The sequence below is a fragment of the Chanos chanos genome, chromosome 1 (assembly GCF_902362185.1).
Source record: "Chanos chanos chromosome 1, fChaCha1.1, whole genome shotgun sequence".
In the NCBI taxonomy this organism is placed as follows: Eukaryota; Metazoa; Chordata; class Actinopteri; order Gonorynchiformes; family Chanidae; genus Chanos; species Chanos chanos.
Genome location: NC_044495.1, coordinates 19,955,261 through 19,972,050, shown reverse-complemented (window position 1 = coordinate 19,972,050; position 16,790 = coordinate 19,955,261). Strand labels below are relative to the sequence as shown.

General features: G+C 42.1%; 1 protein-coding gene across 1 annotated transcript; it reads right to left on the bottom strand.

The window, feature by feature from the left end:
* Positions 1–1,159: 1,159 nt before the first annotated feature.
* dgki (diacylglycerol kinase, iota) lies at positions 1,160–16,481 on the bottom strand. Its single transcript, XM_030771408.1, has 27 exons — positions 16,413–16,481; positions 16,086–16,202; positions 14,757–14,831; positions 13,951–14,097; positions 13,746–13,828; positions 12,510–12,570; positions 11,322–11,435; positions 9,753–9,878; positions 9,030–9,108; positions 8,751–8,806; positions 8,477–8,539; positions 8,170–8,243; positions 7,808–7,919; positions 7,388–7,587; positions 6,708–6,770; positions 5,895–5,995; positions 5,691–5,770; positions 4,780–4,824; positions 4,397–4,466; positions 4,252–4,292; positions 4,009–4,133; positions 3,151–3,176; positions 2,586–2,623; positions 1,912–2,032; positions 1,604–1,640; positions 1,399–1,498; positions 1,160–1,276 (listed from the first exon to the last, which is right to left on the bottom strand). The coding sequence occupies exons 2-27, from the start codon at positions 16,176–16,178 to the stop codon at positions 1,160–1,162; spliced, it is 2,247 nt and encodes a 748-aa protein (XP_030627268.1). The 5' UTR covers positions 16,179–16,202; positions 16,413–16,481.
* Positions 16,482–16,790: the final 309 nt, after the last annotated feature.

The window sequence follows — 16,790 nt, the reverse complement described above, 5'->3', positions numbered from 1 at the left end:
TAATGTAATGTAAAAATAAATAGATAAATGCACAAATGTTATCCATTCATATTGCATTGAATATGGCTCAGATTTTTCTATAGTTTTTTTTTCCTTTTTTTTTTGAAAGATAAATAATTCACAATCACACCACGAATGTCATCATCACACACAAACTAATCCAAAATAACAGAACAGACTCAAGTCTCTAGTTATGTACATATTTGCCTGTACAGAGAACTCTGTTCTGCGATGTTTCAGTTCCTCAGAACCCTCTGGGAAAAGTCTTCAGATTCAAGTCCTTCTCTCAATTTTTTGTGTACTCACTTCCTGTGAACACAAAAACTCGTTTTGATATGAAAATGTGCTGCTCCTTTACCCATAATCCGTGGTCAGAATCTTCTAAAGAAGTGGACAAACCACGCAAGCTTCCTTCGAGAATATTCTATTGCCGACTCATGATGAATTAATACGTTTTCATTGCCAACTTTAATATTTGTAAGAACAAAAACCTTTTTGAAGTCTTAAGAGAACGGGAGAGGTTGATATATTGAGGATTTCAGATGGGCTTAATCTACAGTTATCTCATTCTCTTTTTCATCTTTGGGCCTACAGTGTAATTTTTCAACATTTGTTCCAACTTCAAAATTGTCAAAAGTCTTTTAAAATGCAATATATGAACTCAACACATCTCCTTCTTACCAGGATCCATGCATCACTGGATCTCTATAATGTAACTGCCAATACAGATCACACACGTCCCATTCTGTCTGCATGTAATTAACACTGACTGAGGCACACACAGGGCTTTTTCAGCGCCAAATCAAGCGCCATCCCAACCAAAGTACAATCATTCCATAAATAGATTAATAAATAAAAATCAGTGAATAAATACCAAAACAAATTTTCCAAACCAACAGCACTACTAGTAAAGTAAGTGAGACTTCTACTTTTGACTGAAATTTTGCGCATTCAAGCCGCACTCAAGATCTGGACCCTCAACTCTCTCTCTTCCTCTCTCTCTCTCTCGCTCTCTCTCTCTCTCTCTCTGTCTCACTCTTTCTGAGTGAGTGAGTGAGTGAGTCAATTCTGGTACATCCGTAGGTAGAGGAGGCCGTGTTGGCTGGGCCGGAGAAGAGAAGGGAGACTCTATCCTAAGTCTCTCCACACCATAAGGACCTCATACAGCTGTCTCCAGGTCTTCATGTGCTACAGTCTGGCCAGTGTGAGGGCTCTCCAAATAGGAGGCCAACTCTGAGTCCCCAGCTTCCTGGGCCTTGTCCTTGGCTGTCTTTCCCTGCAGAGATACAACAATCTGAAAATGAAACCCTGGTAACAGTGTGAACTACCAGTCAGGTGACATCATGACATGTCAACAAGCATGTGAGAAACCAGGTAAAATACAAAAAGAAGACACACCTGGAAGTCGGTCTTCTCAAGAGATGCCCCTGCCTCCACAAGCAGCCGACATATTGTGTGACCTCTCTGAGCTGCGGCTTTATGTAAAGCGGTTTCCCCTCTGAAGGAACACACACATTTAGACACATTACACAGGAAATGTGAGAAACTCAAAGTACTCAAATTTGAAGACACAACAGTGAAAAGTGGAATAGCAGGAACGTACGTTTCTTTCTCAGTTAAATCCAAGATCAACTTTGACCCTGTACGACATAAAAACAAATAGAAAAACAAATGAGATGAAAATAACCACAGAAAAAAAATCACATAGACTTTAAAAGAAACACATGTTCTTTCAAGGAAAAACAGGCTCTGCTTGTTCGTGCAAGAGAGAGATTGCTATGTGAAAGGCATGTGGATTTGCTATGTGATGGAATTCTGAATGATATCTTGTATAGTTAATGTGTTGTACATATTTTATTCATTTATATGTAGAATTTCATTGATATATGTCAGTGACACAGAAGAACTCACCATGCTCCAGAATGAATTTGACTACTTCAGCGTGATCCTTCTGGGCAGCCAAGTGCAATGCAGTGCAGCCCCTCGCATCTCTAACAAGCAAACTAGCCCCACTCTTCCAAAAGCTGGACAGCTGAGGAAGAAGAAGGGGGGGAGGAAGAGACAGAGGCATGGGAGAGAAATGTGGACACCCTTTATTTTATTATCAGAGAAGCCAAAGAAACAAAACAAAACAAAACAAGGAAAGACACAGAGGTCAAAGACAGAACATCAATGATATAACAGTATTACAAAACACTTAAACTGGACTGTGCTTTGACCAAGTAAAACTGAAAGTCCTGCCCTACCCAACAGAACCCCCCCCCCCAATACCTTTTTAAGAGAAGGAAATAGAGATGACAGATAGCAGGTATTTTACTATGTAAGGTAATGCTATTGCTTGTGTGTATACCCTGTTGGGACAGATTAGAGTATAGGACAAAGCTGTGGGAATTTTTGGTACTGTGCATGCGTCTGCTTTACTGCGGTTACAAAACACGAGTGCTTTGTAAACAGGAAGTCAATGTACTGGAGAAACAAGTCATCATGCACTCATTACAGCTAAGTCATGTCAGGCTAAAAAGTGCCTCAGACCAGGTTTCACTTTCAGTTTAATAAAAACATTCAGGAGATACAAGAAAAGTTACCTTTATCAAGTCTCCTGAACTGGCAGCTGTCAGCAAAGCTATAGCAAAAACAAAGAGGGAAACTCAATCACATTTTGAGTCAGTTTTGTAGAAGCTCAGAGAATAAACTTCAAATTCTTGTGGAACATTATCTAGGAATATTTTGTTGGTTCAAATACTTAATTTCAGATCTTTTCCAGAACTCAGTAAGTTCAAAAAGCATATACATATACACCTGGCACTGCTCTGTGTATTCTGCTGGAGAAGAACCCCAGGTTTTGCTTGCAATGTATAGAAGAATTCCATTGCTATGGCTCACTGGCCCAATACAGAGTAAGTTGGGGATTTCCTCTCCAAGTTGAGGAACTAAAAAAAAAACCCTAATTTGCATAAACACGTAACCACATCACCTGATCTATGACTTCAAAACCAATATCTCTACAGGGTATTACCAAGCATCTACGCCTTTCTTGGAATTTGGAACGTGATTTTTGTTTGGCAAAGAAGTTTGACAGTAGTTCCTGACATGCTCACATGTCCTTACTCAACAAGTCCAGACTTGCCCTCCCCTGAAGTTGTACTTTACCTTGTTCCTCAGCTGTTAAAGGAACTCTGCAATGAGAAAAAACAACATGAGTCATAATAATAAACATCATCACTTGCATTTCAGCACTTATCACCCTCCTTTCGTGGAGTAACAGCTACTTCGAGAATGTCGGGATATGTGAATATTGGTAAGGAAATTTGATATTTATAAAAATGATAATAATCAGCTCTGGAATACTTGGTATTACTCTCTTTTGACAAAGGACATCTGTCAAAATTATTATTAGGGAAGTACGTCATAAAAATTATTATCAGAGAAGTGATAAAAATGCCTCTCTCTGTATAATCAGTAACTACAGCATTTCGGACTTTTAACTCTGTCACCTTTCACTCTGTCTAACTGCCTGTCTGTAGGTGTCTCAAAGCTGAATGGACTGAATACATGAACACAGCCACTAGACTCGGTAGAACTACAGATATTTCACAAAGGTAAATAAATAAAAATGACTGAATAAAAAAATACCTCCTCAGTGCTTGACAGGCCCTTGCCACTGTTTTGTGCACAACTAACGGAATGCTGAATGTCTGTTTGGACATTTTGAATTTTGGTGTTGAAAATGTTAGGGAGTAGCCAAGAGCAGTATATAAAGTCTGCCTAGATAACACTACTACTATTACTGTTCTTACAGTCCTATAAGCTCCTTCAAGAACAATCAATGGTCACTGACACCACTCTATAGATTATATAGGGGGTGGCAGGTTAACAAGGGGGGTGCATTTTGGTCATTTCGCTAACAAGGGGGATGGCATTCCCTTCTCATCCCCCTACTAATCGCCTGCTGTTAGTCTGTATAAATCACTGTTCACCTTACTGAGGGGAGTTCCACTCGTCACTCACCCTGAACTGGGCTCTGTCACTACATCAGGCATCCCTGGAGATCTGCCTTGAGTGACCGCCGGAGCCTCATGGTCCAAGATGAACATCTCATCCTGACAGATTTCAGTCACAAAGTGCAGATGCTCCTAAACACACACACACAAACACACACACACACTATAAGAACTAGAGAAGCTAAATTGCATCATACCAGTACTTCTCACTGCCATGTAATACGTAGAGGAGTATGTTGCCTGGGCTTACCTGAGCCTTGTCTATGCGATAAAACCTATCAGCAGATGTGGCTATGAAGCAAAAAGAAAATGCTAATTAAAGTGGGTAAGCATTAGTTAAACTTTCATTTATGTGGCTGTATTCAGGCTGGCTGGCCAGGGCTTGATTTACTCACAGTCTAGAAAACTCCAGTTGGCAGACAGTCCATGCAAAGAACCTGGCCGTGTTAGGCTTCTATCTTCATCCTGAGAAAGACAGAAAGCGAAAAAGAGAAGTGAAATCCAGTGCAATATTAGTATATTAGCCCTTGTACCATATTTGAAAGGTGCTACCATTCCACCTTTTTGCGTAAATCAGTGATTCTCAACTCCGGCCCTGGGGGCCCACAGTCCTGCATGTCTTTGTTTTGACTCTGCATTATCACAGTTAATTGAGCTAATCAAGGGCTTGATGATTAATTGATCAGTGGAACCAGGTGTCCTGAATTAAAACAAAGATGTCCGGGACAGTGGGCCCCCAGAACTGGAGTTGAGAATCACTAGTGTAAAGAATGTTTACCTGATAGTGCACTCTATGACCACTAGGAGGCGCTTGGTGCAGGTCCTGTCAGGGACACAAACAGGGTGCATTAAATATTAAACAGAGTGCTGGTAGTAGGAAAGAAGGACCAGTTTTTTATTGATTTAGAGGTTTTGACAATTACTTGCACACTGAAACAAAAACAAGGCTGTCAACAAAACTAAAAGCACTATTCACCTGTTTCCACAAAACCTGTAGAATTATTAATATATAGATAATATATATTTATATATTTTATAAATATATAAACCCTATGTACAAATCTCTTTGTAATGTTAATCTCACGCATTCAGGTTAGCAGCACTGTTATTCAATATACAAAACTAAAGTCTTTTAAATTCTACATAATTAACAGACATTATTCAGTGTGCGAACTCAGTTCTTTAACCAGCAATCAGAAAGAGCCATGGGGAAAACATAAGCTGTGAAAAAATGGATGCAGATAACTGGGAAATGACAAGATTAAGAGTATAAAAGAGAGGTGGTGAGGGCAAGGGAGAGCAGAAGTGTGGCTGTCTGTGGTCTTGTTATGACAACAAGAGAAGCGAAGCAGAGAGCACAGCTGAATCACAGCCGTCTCTCTCTCTCTCTCTCTTGCCTCTATATTTTATTCATTCAGAGAAGAAAACAGGTTATTTACTGCTGTTTACTGTAACACTGAAGTTCTGTACAGTGTCATTTTCCACTGTGCGGTGCAGTGTAAGGTCCACAGCCACTGCTGCGTATGTCTCTTTCAGCTAAACATCGGATCAAACTAGAGAGAGAGGGTAAAATAGCTCTGCAGTGTGAAATGCTCACAGTGAGGGCATAGCCAGTGTTTTCACATTATGAAACCAAGCAAAGCGTGGTGCAGTTAGCAATGTAAATCATCAGTAAAGTCAGCGTCTCACCTCCTGCAGTCGGTCAATGTAGAGCCGACAAGTTTCTAGATCGCAGTCTCCTCTAACCACCACAATCCCCACTGGGATGGCTGAATAAACACACAAACAAACAAACAAACAAAGAGACAGACAGACACACACTTTTTCATATAAATGTCTCTATTTCTGTGTTATGGACATTCCAGGTGGATTGTGGGTAATGAGGTCACTCACAGATGTCTCGCAGGCGCTCTTTGTCAAACTGAAGTCTCTCATACTCCTGCAGGCTAATACTGTTGACACGCAAGCGCAGACGCTCAGGCATTGCATGTGGACTGTATAGAAAACACAAGTGGAGAACAGAGATAATCAAAACATACATGCACAGCTCCAGAAGCTTCTAAAGCTGACAGTAACAATGCAAGATTTTTGAAAAAAGAGCCTAAAATACTTTCAGTTTATCCTGCTGAGTTTTGCTGATTATCACTACACTACCTCTTACATCACTTTTTGGCTGAGCAGTGCACACATCTATTTCGCAGGTAAATATAGCCTCTTAAGATTTATAAGGCGAGATCGAAATCCAGCCGAAATTTTTAACTGAACATATTAACTTCTTAACATAATATCAAAGAAAAGGTTTAAATAATGCATTGTCATATCTAGTCTTCCTATGGGTCCTTAAAGTCTAAATATCCATTATACTCCCTGATACCTAGCCCAGAATATACAAAACTTCCTGTAATTCATCCCCCCTGTGTGTTGAAGCGAGAAAACACAGATGAGTTAAAGCATATATTGATTACTAGTTTAGTGCATACTGACACAGAGACAAACATATGCATACTCACACACACACACATACAGACTCAGCACACGCAAATGAAGATGCTGCACTTTATGCGAAGTTAGACAGGAATCTCTCACGCCAAACTCAAACACATGAACACACACAAACAAACAGACAGACAAACAGACAGACAGACGGACAGACGGACAGACTGTGAGCAGGGCGGGCAAAAGGGGGATGCAGAGAGAAATACTTACACAGAGAAGGAGTCAGGGGGAGCAGAGAGACGGCGCAGGTCAGCCGCACACACTTTCTGAATACTGCAGCAGAGCAGCATACAGGAAATACACAACACAGTACAAAGAGAAAGAGTATAGGGACGAGTAAGGACGAATAAGGACAGAAAGATAAGTGGGGGAAAGCCAGAGACAAACAGTAAAAAAAAAAAGACAGACACCGAGGGAAGAAGAGAGAGAGAGAGAGAGAGAGAGAGAGAGAGAGAGAGAGAGAGAGAGAGAGAGAGAGAGAGAGAGAGAGACAGACGGTCACTAAGACGCTGCTAAACACCACAAACAGGAGTGCAGTTCTAATCGTATGAGTAGAACCCACGGACACAGAGGTTAGTGCTGAAAGATGGGACTGCCATGAAGCAGAGGAAAAACATCACAGGTTAAAGCTCAATCTAAGGCAGAACACTGACAATCCGCAGTGTTAGGATTGAGTCACAAAGTCACTCCCAGCCACCCAGACTTTGAAGTTTATTACCTCTCTCTGACTGTGTATTTGCGTATGAATTCCTCCCTCCAACTGTGTATACACTATATTCTGCATGTGTGTATGTGTGTGTTTGTTAATGAACACACATATACACAAACACTATAAGGAGAAAAAGAGAGTTTGTGTGCGATTTTCTTTGCAGTGTATGTCAGTGACTCACTCGTTGAGCAGAGGTACTGATGTGCGTCTCTTGCTTTTCTGCACCATGTTGGCTTGGTTTCGGAGGGAGATCCGTAGGGTGGAGGGAGCCAAGCGACATGGCTCTCCATCCACCTGCACTGGGATTGTCTTAAAGGTGGTGAGAGTCACCTCCCTGCACTGGTGGAGCCGTTCCCCATGCCCACCAACCTGCAGTGCCGCCTGGTGGACCAGAGGATGAATTACAGAAACATAAACTGTTCCTTCAGTGTCAGGTGGGATGGGATGACACCTTCTCACTGAACACCTTCTACCAATGTACCACTTTTACCTTGGGCATCTACATATCCATCCATCATCCATATTCATCCATCCAGCCATCCATCTAGCCATTAATGCATAACTGTCTATCCATCATCTAAAGAGGTCTAACATGACTTACTAGGGAAGCCATGGTGAAGCCAATCACTTCGATACAGCCGTCGTCATGGCGCTGTGGTTCAAAGTCACGATGGTCCCCTGTGTTGCCCCAGGGCATGGTCCCTGCACAGTACCTAAGGACAAGACACACACACACACCCACACACACACACATTAACACAGACAAAGAGACCTCAACAAACACAGGCTGATACAAACCTTTAAACATACATGAACAGACACAGACTAATACACAACGGGGCACAGACACACAGACAAATCGTAAAACTTACACATGCACACACACAAACACCTCAAAAAACCTACAGACACAAAAACAGCACAAAACAAATATAGACATAAGGCCTAAACTTCAGTGCACACCTGGGAATGTTTAAGAAGACAATGCACTGGAACTTCAGCTCTTGGATCTTGGGTGTGAGATCTGTTCCGTCACACTTTCAAGGCCAGAAGAGAGGAGACAGATAGAAAGTAAGAAGAAAACGCCAGAGGACCAACAGAGGAAAGCATAGTGAGAATATTTTTAGGAAGAACGTCACATTTTTTTAAAGACTGTCAAAAATGTCATTGTGGCATCATTATTTTTGGTCCAAACGGAATGGACAGGACTTGTCAAACACGGGCGGACAGGACGGAGAAGGCAACACACTGAAGATGAGGCAACACTCACCACCACTCTGACATGCTTAGACAGGTCTCTGGAGCTCCTCTGCAGAAAGTCTGAGAACGCAGCCTTGAGGGACAAGGACACAGTCACTGTCAGGGACAAAAACCCATACACACCACACACACACACACACACACACACATACCCACACACACCCACTCCCACTCTCTCATCATCTTTCCTTCTTTCTTTCTTTCTTTCTTTTTTTCTTTCTTGCTCTACATTTGCCCCTGTCTCTAATCACTCACTCAGTGTAAGAGACAAGAACTCTACTCACCCCTGCATAGAACATCTTGTTGCGGAAACGGCTGTTGAATTTCTCAGGGTTGGCTTCTGTCATGAGAAACAGACAAATGAGCTCATTACTGTGAGCAGTGGAAAGCTGCTAAACTGCTTTCAGTTAATCCCTCTCCTGTTTAAAACGATTAATTTGTTAAGAATATTGTATATTGAAAACTGTTACATCTTCTTTGATTTATTTAATTAGTCATAATTAATCACGAAAATTCTGACATATTCCAAAATTGAAACTGAAATTTTGAGCTTCATCACAGACCTCTGGACTCATGAAACTCCAGAGTGACATGGGCATCAAAGCCAAGGCTGAAGTAGTTATTGAACACGTTCAGGGGGAGCTGAAGAAATACACACACACATACACACACAGATACACAGACACACAGACACACGTTTACAGCGAGAGAGAGAAAGAGGAAAAGCGATCGTTTTGATGTTAAGTCCAAATCAAATAATCTCCAAAACCTATGCCTCTTCATAGCCTTTTGTTCATTTACACTGGTCTTTATATTGACCAGATGGACACGTGCAGTTTTGAAAGAGTAGCTATTTCTACCTTCACCTATCCATTCCACATGTAAATCAGCGAAGGTGAGTGGATGAAGAGGCGATGCTAATTCAAACATCTGGAGACAGGCCAAGCTCCAGTTTCAGATAGCCAGACTGAATTCTCTGCTTGCCATCTGGCTGGCTTGTGTGAAAAAGGACTGCTTTTATACTGGGAAATGGTCATAACTAACCATTCCATACAAAGGACATGCTTGAAGTCCGAATAAAACGTGTGGCATTTCATTTACGCTAGCAACAATGAAAACTCTCTTTTGCTATCCCCACTGCAATATCAAACTACTGTAGATGCCAAATGAGAGAATGGACACATTAAATCACACCTGGACACATGAGAGTACCACTATCCTATCCTATCCTACCCTACCCTATCCTATCCTTAACCTCTGAGGGCCCTTTGAGTGACCCCAGTCACCTTCTGAGTTCCTTCCTCTGGCTGTGCAGTCGTTTGCTCCACCTGCAGGTTCCAGCGGTCCAACTGCACCACTGACCCATCCTCCACGTGACACAGGATCTTTGACACTGGCTCATCTGTGTAGCCCTGAGAGGGAGGGAGGGAGAGAGAGAGAGAATAAAATGTTAATAAGGTGTGTTCTCTGTCCATGGTCTTATGTAAGGCTACAGAGCTGTTGACTCAGGGAGTAATAAGGATCCTTGATATGAATTCAGATGACTTAACCGTCACTTAAAGTGTATGAGAAAAAAGGCAGATGAGTTATAGCAATCTGTGTACTAATAATAGCAATTGGTCTTTGGTTGAAATGAAAGAGAGGAAGAGGCACCAGACATCAAGGTCAGTGTCGGCAAGCTCTTCAACCCCTCATTTGCAATGGCAGTGTGAGAGCATGTAATAACGGCCTTTTCAACAACCATACACTCTATCCTTCCCCACAATTACAATCACATGCGCGCACACACACACAGAGACACACACACACACACACAGAGACACACGCACACACATGCATACACACACAGATGCGCACACACACACACATATATAAAGTGTAAAACCTATAATATCTGCCATTAAGTACCATTTATTTAATACTCAAACCCATCCCCAGCTGTGACCTCTTTTTGCTGCAATGTGGAAAGGGATCCATGTCCGTTGAGGAGTACACTAGCTCTTGTTCTTTGTTTTTTTTTCGGTGCTCATTAGTGAATATGATCACTGCAAATAAGTCCCCATGTTCTTCCCACCATGTCTCCCATGTGTAGCACCCATACCTCTCACCGTGCTTGGCCTGGAGCAGCACAGCACTGCCACAGCTTGGGAAGAACAGCTCAGGCTATTTTTAGCCCACACTCATTAGCAAGGGTGTGAATTAGCATTAGTGACACACTTTTATCACCCCCTTATTCTTACATTGAGTGAAATAGGCAGTTTTGAGAGGGAACACATCCAAAAAGCTTGACAAATCCTATGAGGTATGTCTAAAAAGTGATAAGTGACAGATTTGGATATATTAACTGGTGATATCAGCACATGGGTGATGGCTCTTACAGCAACACAGCTCTTATAATTACAATTACAAATAAACTTATAATTACAATTCCTATTCCAATCTCCAACGTGACTTCGGATCAGAACACGGCATCTCGTCTCATGCTCTTTATGAACGCTGTCCAATGTATTACGTGGACAGATGAAGGTTAAAAAAAGAAAAAAGAAGAGAAAAGAGAAGCTGGCAGGTCAGATGAGACCGCTCTCCTCCATTCCTTTTTAGGAAGATCAGTCTGGAGAAAAGGTCTGCAAGGAAAGGAAGTTTCTTCTGAATACTGGAGTTGGATAATGGCTTCACAGTCGGCGTTAGAAGTCTGGGTAGTGAAAAGGATGCTCTAAATGTCAAGAGGAAAAATAACACAGTTTCTAGCTGATGGGTCAAAGTAATTTCCAACTATGCAAGTTTGAATTTTCTCTCTTTGCTTCTCTCTCTTTCCCAACATGTCATCTGGTGTAAACAGACAAAGAATGACTCACCCCTCCCCAGTTGAGCGTTCTGGCGAGGTCATTTCCTGTCCCAAGAGGAAGTATGGCTACAGGGGGCTGAGGATTCATTTGAAGTTCATCCAGAGCAGAGAGGACCCAGCCCACCTGCAAACCACAGCACAGTCAGTCTGTTCCAAACGTCTGTACCCTAGCTAGCATTCCTTCAAAAAGGTATACCTCACTATTTAGGATGCACTATGCAAGATCATCTGTTGTCACCTTTGTCAATATGATCTCACTCAGTCAGAAACCATAGCATTCAGCCCTTGTGAAAACCAACGCACATTCTGTTTGTGTGCACCAAATTACTTATTGGGAAGGCCCCTCCAAGTGACCTCCACATGGCTCCAACCTAAATATTCCACAGTGCATGTTTGCTTACCTGCTTGTCTGCACTGGTTACTGTTTACTGCACTGTTTACATAAAAATGTACTATCAACCATGACTGGTGCTATTGAATCAGGACTACGACATACCCAATGTGCAATATTGTTGTATATACTCATCACTTTTACAGATTAATCCTCATTTTCATATATGTATATAGTGCTATATTTTACTCATATCGCATCCCAATTTTATTTACAATTTTTCATATCTTTATTCTATATTTTATACGACTAGTGCTCTTATTGCTGAGCTGACCTGTTTTCTCGTCCAACACATTTCATTGTTCCGTTGACCTGCGTCAAGCTACATATGACTAATAAAACTGAAACTGAAACTGAACAGAAACTGAAAGAAACACTTCTCTATTAAGTCCTCCAAAACAGTGCACTGTGCTCTGGGCTTGAGTTATAACCTAAAAACCCACCACGGGCGTGAGTATTCCCCGTAGCCACACATGTTTACTATATCATCACCACCACAGTGGAAAACACTGGAAAATACAGACTATTACTGCTCTGCCTTAAGAGGCCAATCATTATTCACATCACATGTTCAGCAAAGAGGTGAGCACCTCCAAGACTGTTGTTCCTTCATCTCTCACTAGGGAGAGCTGTTGAGTTCTCAAGGCTTTAACTCAGCAACTATCAACAAATCATATACAATATTTATACATACATATACATATTTAATTGCCACCCCACCCCCCAAAACAACAAACAAACAAAAAACAAAAACAAAACAAAACAACCCCCTGCCCCCCCCAAAAAATAACAACATTGCACTCTTACCGTTCCATCTCCCCCGCAGGCAAGTATCCGCAGATTTGGCACTTTCCTATACAACTCCAAACTGTGACAGCAATATGAAGAGTTAGTGCCGTTGGTAGTTGTTGCCAGTACATGTCAGTGGTAAGACACTGTCTCTCATAGCAAAGTGTTCTGGTCACTCTCTTTCCAACAGGCACAGTGGGTTACGATAGGTTACTATAACACTGATGCTTCTCACATGCAAACCTCTGTGTTTCAAATGCCATCTCTCTGTTTTCTCTTGTATTTTTAACAAGGTGAATCTAAATAAGCTCCTTATTGGACTCCTTCCTTATGATGGATCAGCTTATGTCTCGAGGTTCGATATACCTCTCCTCCAGTCGGGAGTTTAAAAATGCCTCTGTCTATAAACGGGTCTTCAAGTCAAGTAAATTTGGAGTATACAGGTTCCTTTTATCTTAACACATGTTGCATTGCTGATCTCTGTTTAAATACAATATATATGAGCCTATCTCAGAGCTGCTGGCATTTTATTCCAGTCTGTCTGAGCGTGGTTCAGTGCTGGTGTCTCTTTGATCCAGCACATTTAAGCATGTCTGAGAGCTGGTATCTTTTTGTGTTTGTTCAGACTGAGTTTAATCACAGCTCTGTCAGGCTTCTCATAGCAGTTAGCTCTCTGACCCTGGAGCAATCCAGCTGAGTCCTGCCCTCCTTAATCCCTCTGTTCTCTCTCTCTCTCCTCCTCTGCTTTTCTCTGCTTCGCTCTCTCTTTCCCTTTCTCCATCGTTCCCTTCTTCTCCATTTACCCTCCTCTCTTTTTCCTGTCTCTACCCCTCTCTGTTTCTTCTCTGTTTCTCTCTTGCCCTCTCTCCTTGACTACCACTTTAAACTCCACCGTCAGAAAAACAGTACATGGCAGTGTTTGTCTGACTGGCTCTGCCTGTCAAAGTGCCCAGAGAAAAATAGCTCAATTAAACACCACGCCGAGTTACTGAGCCGAGACAGAGCCAGGCTACAATAAGACAAACTTTACCCAGCCCTGAAACTTGGAAATGTCGACTGTTCTGATCTGTGGTCCAGAGGTGTCACTTTATTTGTGTATGTATGGTAGAGTTCTGGCTCATAATCAAAGGAAGGTGTTATTTCACAGGACAAGAGGAAGGAAACATATACATGTGCACTGTTTGCGTGTGAGAGAGAGAGAGATGGAAAGAAAGAGAGAGAGAGAGAGAGAGAGAGAGAGAGAGGGAAACTCACGCCTCTCGGGGCCCTCCCTGGGAGAGATCAAACACCTGTCGAGGGTTCAAAATCCACATAAACATCTGTAGCAACTTGGTTCCCTGATGAGGAGAAACAAAAAAAGATAAAGAAGAAGAGAATGATCATAATCACTGGATTATATATTGGATTACAACCATTTCCTAAAACATGAACACAATCATATAGTATTTCACACTCTCACCTGGTTACCTCCACTCTTGGGATTTACAAAGACCAGAACAGGTTTCATGAGCGGGGACGGGAGAGGCTTTAGCATGAAGGGACGCCACTTAGACTCCTGCAGACAAAACCATAAAAAAGTTAGTGCAGACACACATACAAAGACACACTCAAACCCACCCACCCACACACACACACACACACCCATCCGCACACACCTGCTCTGCGGCTGTGCTGTGGAGACAGACGTCATTTGGAATGGGGAGCAGAGCTATGAGACGGATGGGCTCCTTTAGCCGACCAAGGTTTCTGTAGCTACTCTGGCACTGATGAGGACCAAGGCCCAGTGTAAAATGACTTTTCCCCTAGAACCGTCTTACAAATTTGAGAGGACTGGATGGATTTAATTTATCGTTAAGTGACTCTGCATTTACTGAACCTACGTGCTACTAGTCAAAACTTTCTAGAGGCCAAGGGGAACAGTTAAAGACTCTGGACTGGGCCCAAATGCAAAGGATTTGACACCTGTCAAGTTGACAATTAGCAAAAGCTTTCCCTGCTTCTGTGTGAGTTCAAGAATGTATCTGTAATTGTCTGAGTGTTTACAAGAATACAAAAGGGTGCGCGAATGTCTGTGAGTGTGTGAATGTGTGTATAGGAGTGTGTGAGTATGAGTTTGTACGTTAGTCAGTGTGAGTTTGAGCGTTTGTAGGTGTGTGTGTGAGAATGACAGAGTTTGTGAAAGTATGTATAGGTGTATAGAAGTGTACTCTACATATAAGCTATAGAAAAACCTGCCAATAGGGGGCATAAAAAGTGTCTACTCACATCTGTACCCTTTTTGCTGGTCCTTCTTTTGAACGAGGTCCTTTTTTTCCTCCGGGTGGAGTTTTTAAACGAGCTCTGGGAGACAGGAGAAAGACGGAGCGGCTAGATTCTGACCCACACACGCACACTGTACACACCTGTCCCAATTCAACCTTTAGCAGGACCTACACATGTATAAGAGAGACCCTCTCTGCCATATTCTGCTCTCTAGCTGACTGCTCACTCACAGGGCACATCTTTAAATAAAATGTACCTTTCCATGTCTTTGCTATCAATGTTACTATCATATAAACTAGACATTCATTTATTTACAGTATCCTTATTCATTTTTGAAACAGTGTTCTTCCACATCAGCCTCTATCAAACATGCATCAGTTCAGATTGTTTGGGGCAAGTTTCTGAGTTAGCATAGCATGCGGCATACATTTGTTGTTTAGCTCAGTTTGTGGTTAGCATACATTTCATGCGTGAGTTTAGTGTGCTTGGCATTTATTGGTATTTATTGTGGTGTTGGCATAGTTTGACTGTTTTGGATGTGTTTACTTGCGTCGTTCTACCTCTCGTATTTCACTCATATTTCAAAAGTGACACAGATATACAAATCAACTTTCTGGTCATCCCACACATCAAAAAACAACTGAATATATATCTGAATCTGTCTACAGTGGGTGTGACAAATCACCTCCCAGCAAACTCTGTATTAGATGATACAAACAGGGAAACTATGTCCGGTTTAATCAAAGTGTGGAATTTTTTGTGGTTTGTGTTTTTTTTTTTCTTCTGATAAGAAGGGTTTTGATGTAACACAGAAATGTGCAAATGCAGGAACTGAAGCCAGATGTGCGTTTGTTTGATTTTAAATAGTGAGTGTAAGGATGAAGGAGTGAACACTGAGGCATGTAATGATACAGACTGCAATACAGATAAACCCTGATGAACAGAAGCATGAGCTAAGCATGGATCTGCCTCACTCATACTGTCTCCCTCTTAATGCAGTCTTAATGTCACATCTCATTAAAATGTCTTTACGTTAATGCAAACACAGACCAGCAAGCCTTACTGATTCCTTACATCTCCTCTCACTCCAAACAGATCTGTAGGCAACACACACTCACAAACACTCACACACACATACACATACTCTCTCTCTCTCACACACACACACACGCACACACACACTCTTTCTCTCTCTCTCTCACACACACACACACACACACACACACACACACACACACACACACACTCTCTCTCTCTATCTCTCTCATACACACATACACACACACACAGTGCCTGTGAGGCTGATACGAGCTGACACTAGTGCTGGTGTACCTGTGGCTTCCTGACTTTGATGATCCAGGAGGGAGGTACAATGACTCCTGCATGAGCCCCAAGAGAACACGGCTCCTCAATCTGATGCAACATGAAACATGTCACCTTATTATGGAACTGCACGAAAAAAGAGAAGAGAAGGGAAGGGATGAGGAGAGAAGAGAAGAGAAGAGAAGAGAAGAGAAGAGAAGAGAAGAGAAGAGAAGAGAAGAGAAGAGAAGAGAAGAGAAGAGAAGAGAAGAGAAGAGAAGAGAAGAGTCAGAGTAAGTCTACACATGGACGCTCTGGGAATACTTAGAGCACTGACTGAACTCATAGGGGACTCACTGCCTGTTTGCACCAGGAACAGCTGATTGCTATGATCTCTTTACTGTGGAAGAACTTCTGCTGGAAACTCTGCAGGAGTGTGAGAGAGAGCGAGAGAGAGAATGAATTATTCTGAGACACACTCTTGGTATTCCAGGATATGGACAGGCTAGAATTTAAAGCTTCCAACCATATTTTCATACCTGTTGTCAGTAAGGCATGTGAATGTGTATGTCTGTGTTGGACTGACCTTCCCACACTGACGGCACTTGCCCTCCTGTCTGCGCCGGTGAACCCAGTGATGTCTTAATATATTCTGCTATTACACAGAGGAACATGTGTAGACATCAAACACATTTACAGGAAGCATAGTTTCACAGGAAACACTCTAGACAGGGA

Excerpts from the sequence above, each read along its gene's own strand:
- dgki (XM_030771408.1), bottom strand. The coding sequence starts at position 16,178 with ATGTTGCATCAGATTGAGGAGCCGTGTTCTCTTGGGGCTCATGCAGGA. Across the intron at positions 4,134-4,251 it reads ATCGCATAGACAAGGCTCAG|GAGCATCTGCACTTTGTGAC; the intron begins GTAAGCCCAGGC and ends GTGTGTGTTTAG. Across the intron at positions 1,641-1,911 it reads CAAATTCATTCTGGAGCATG|GGTCAAAGTTGATCTTGGAT; the intron begins GTGAGTTCTTCT and ends TATGTCGTACAG.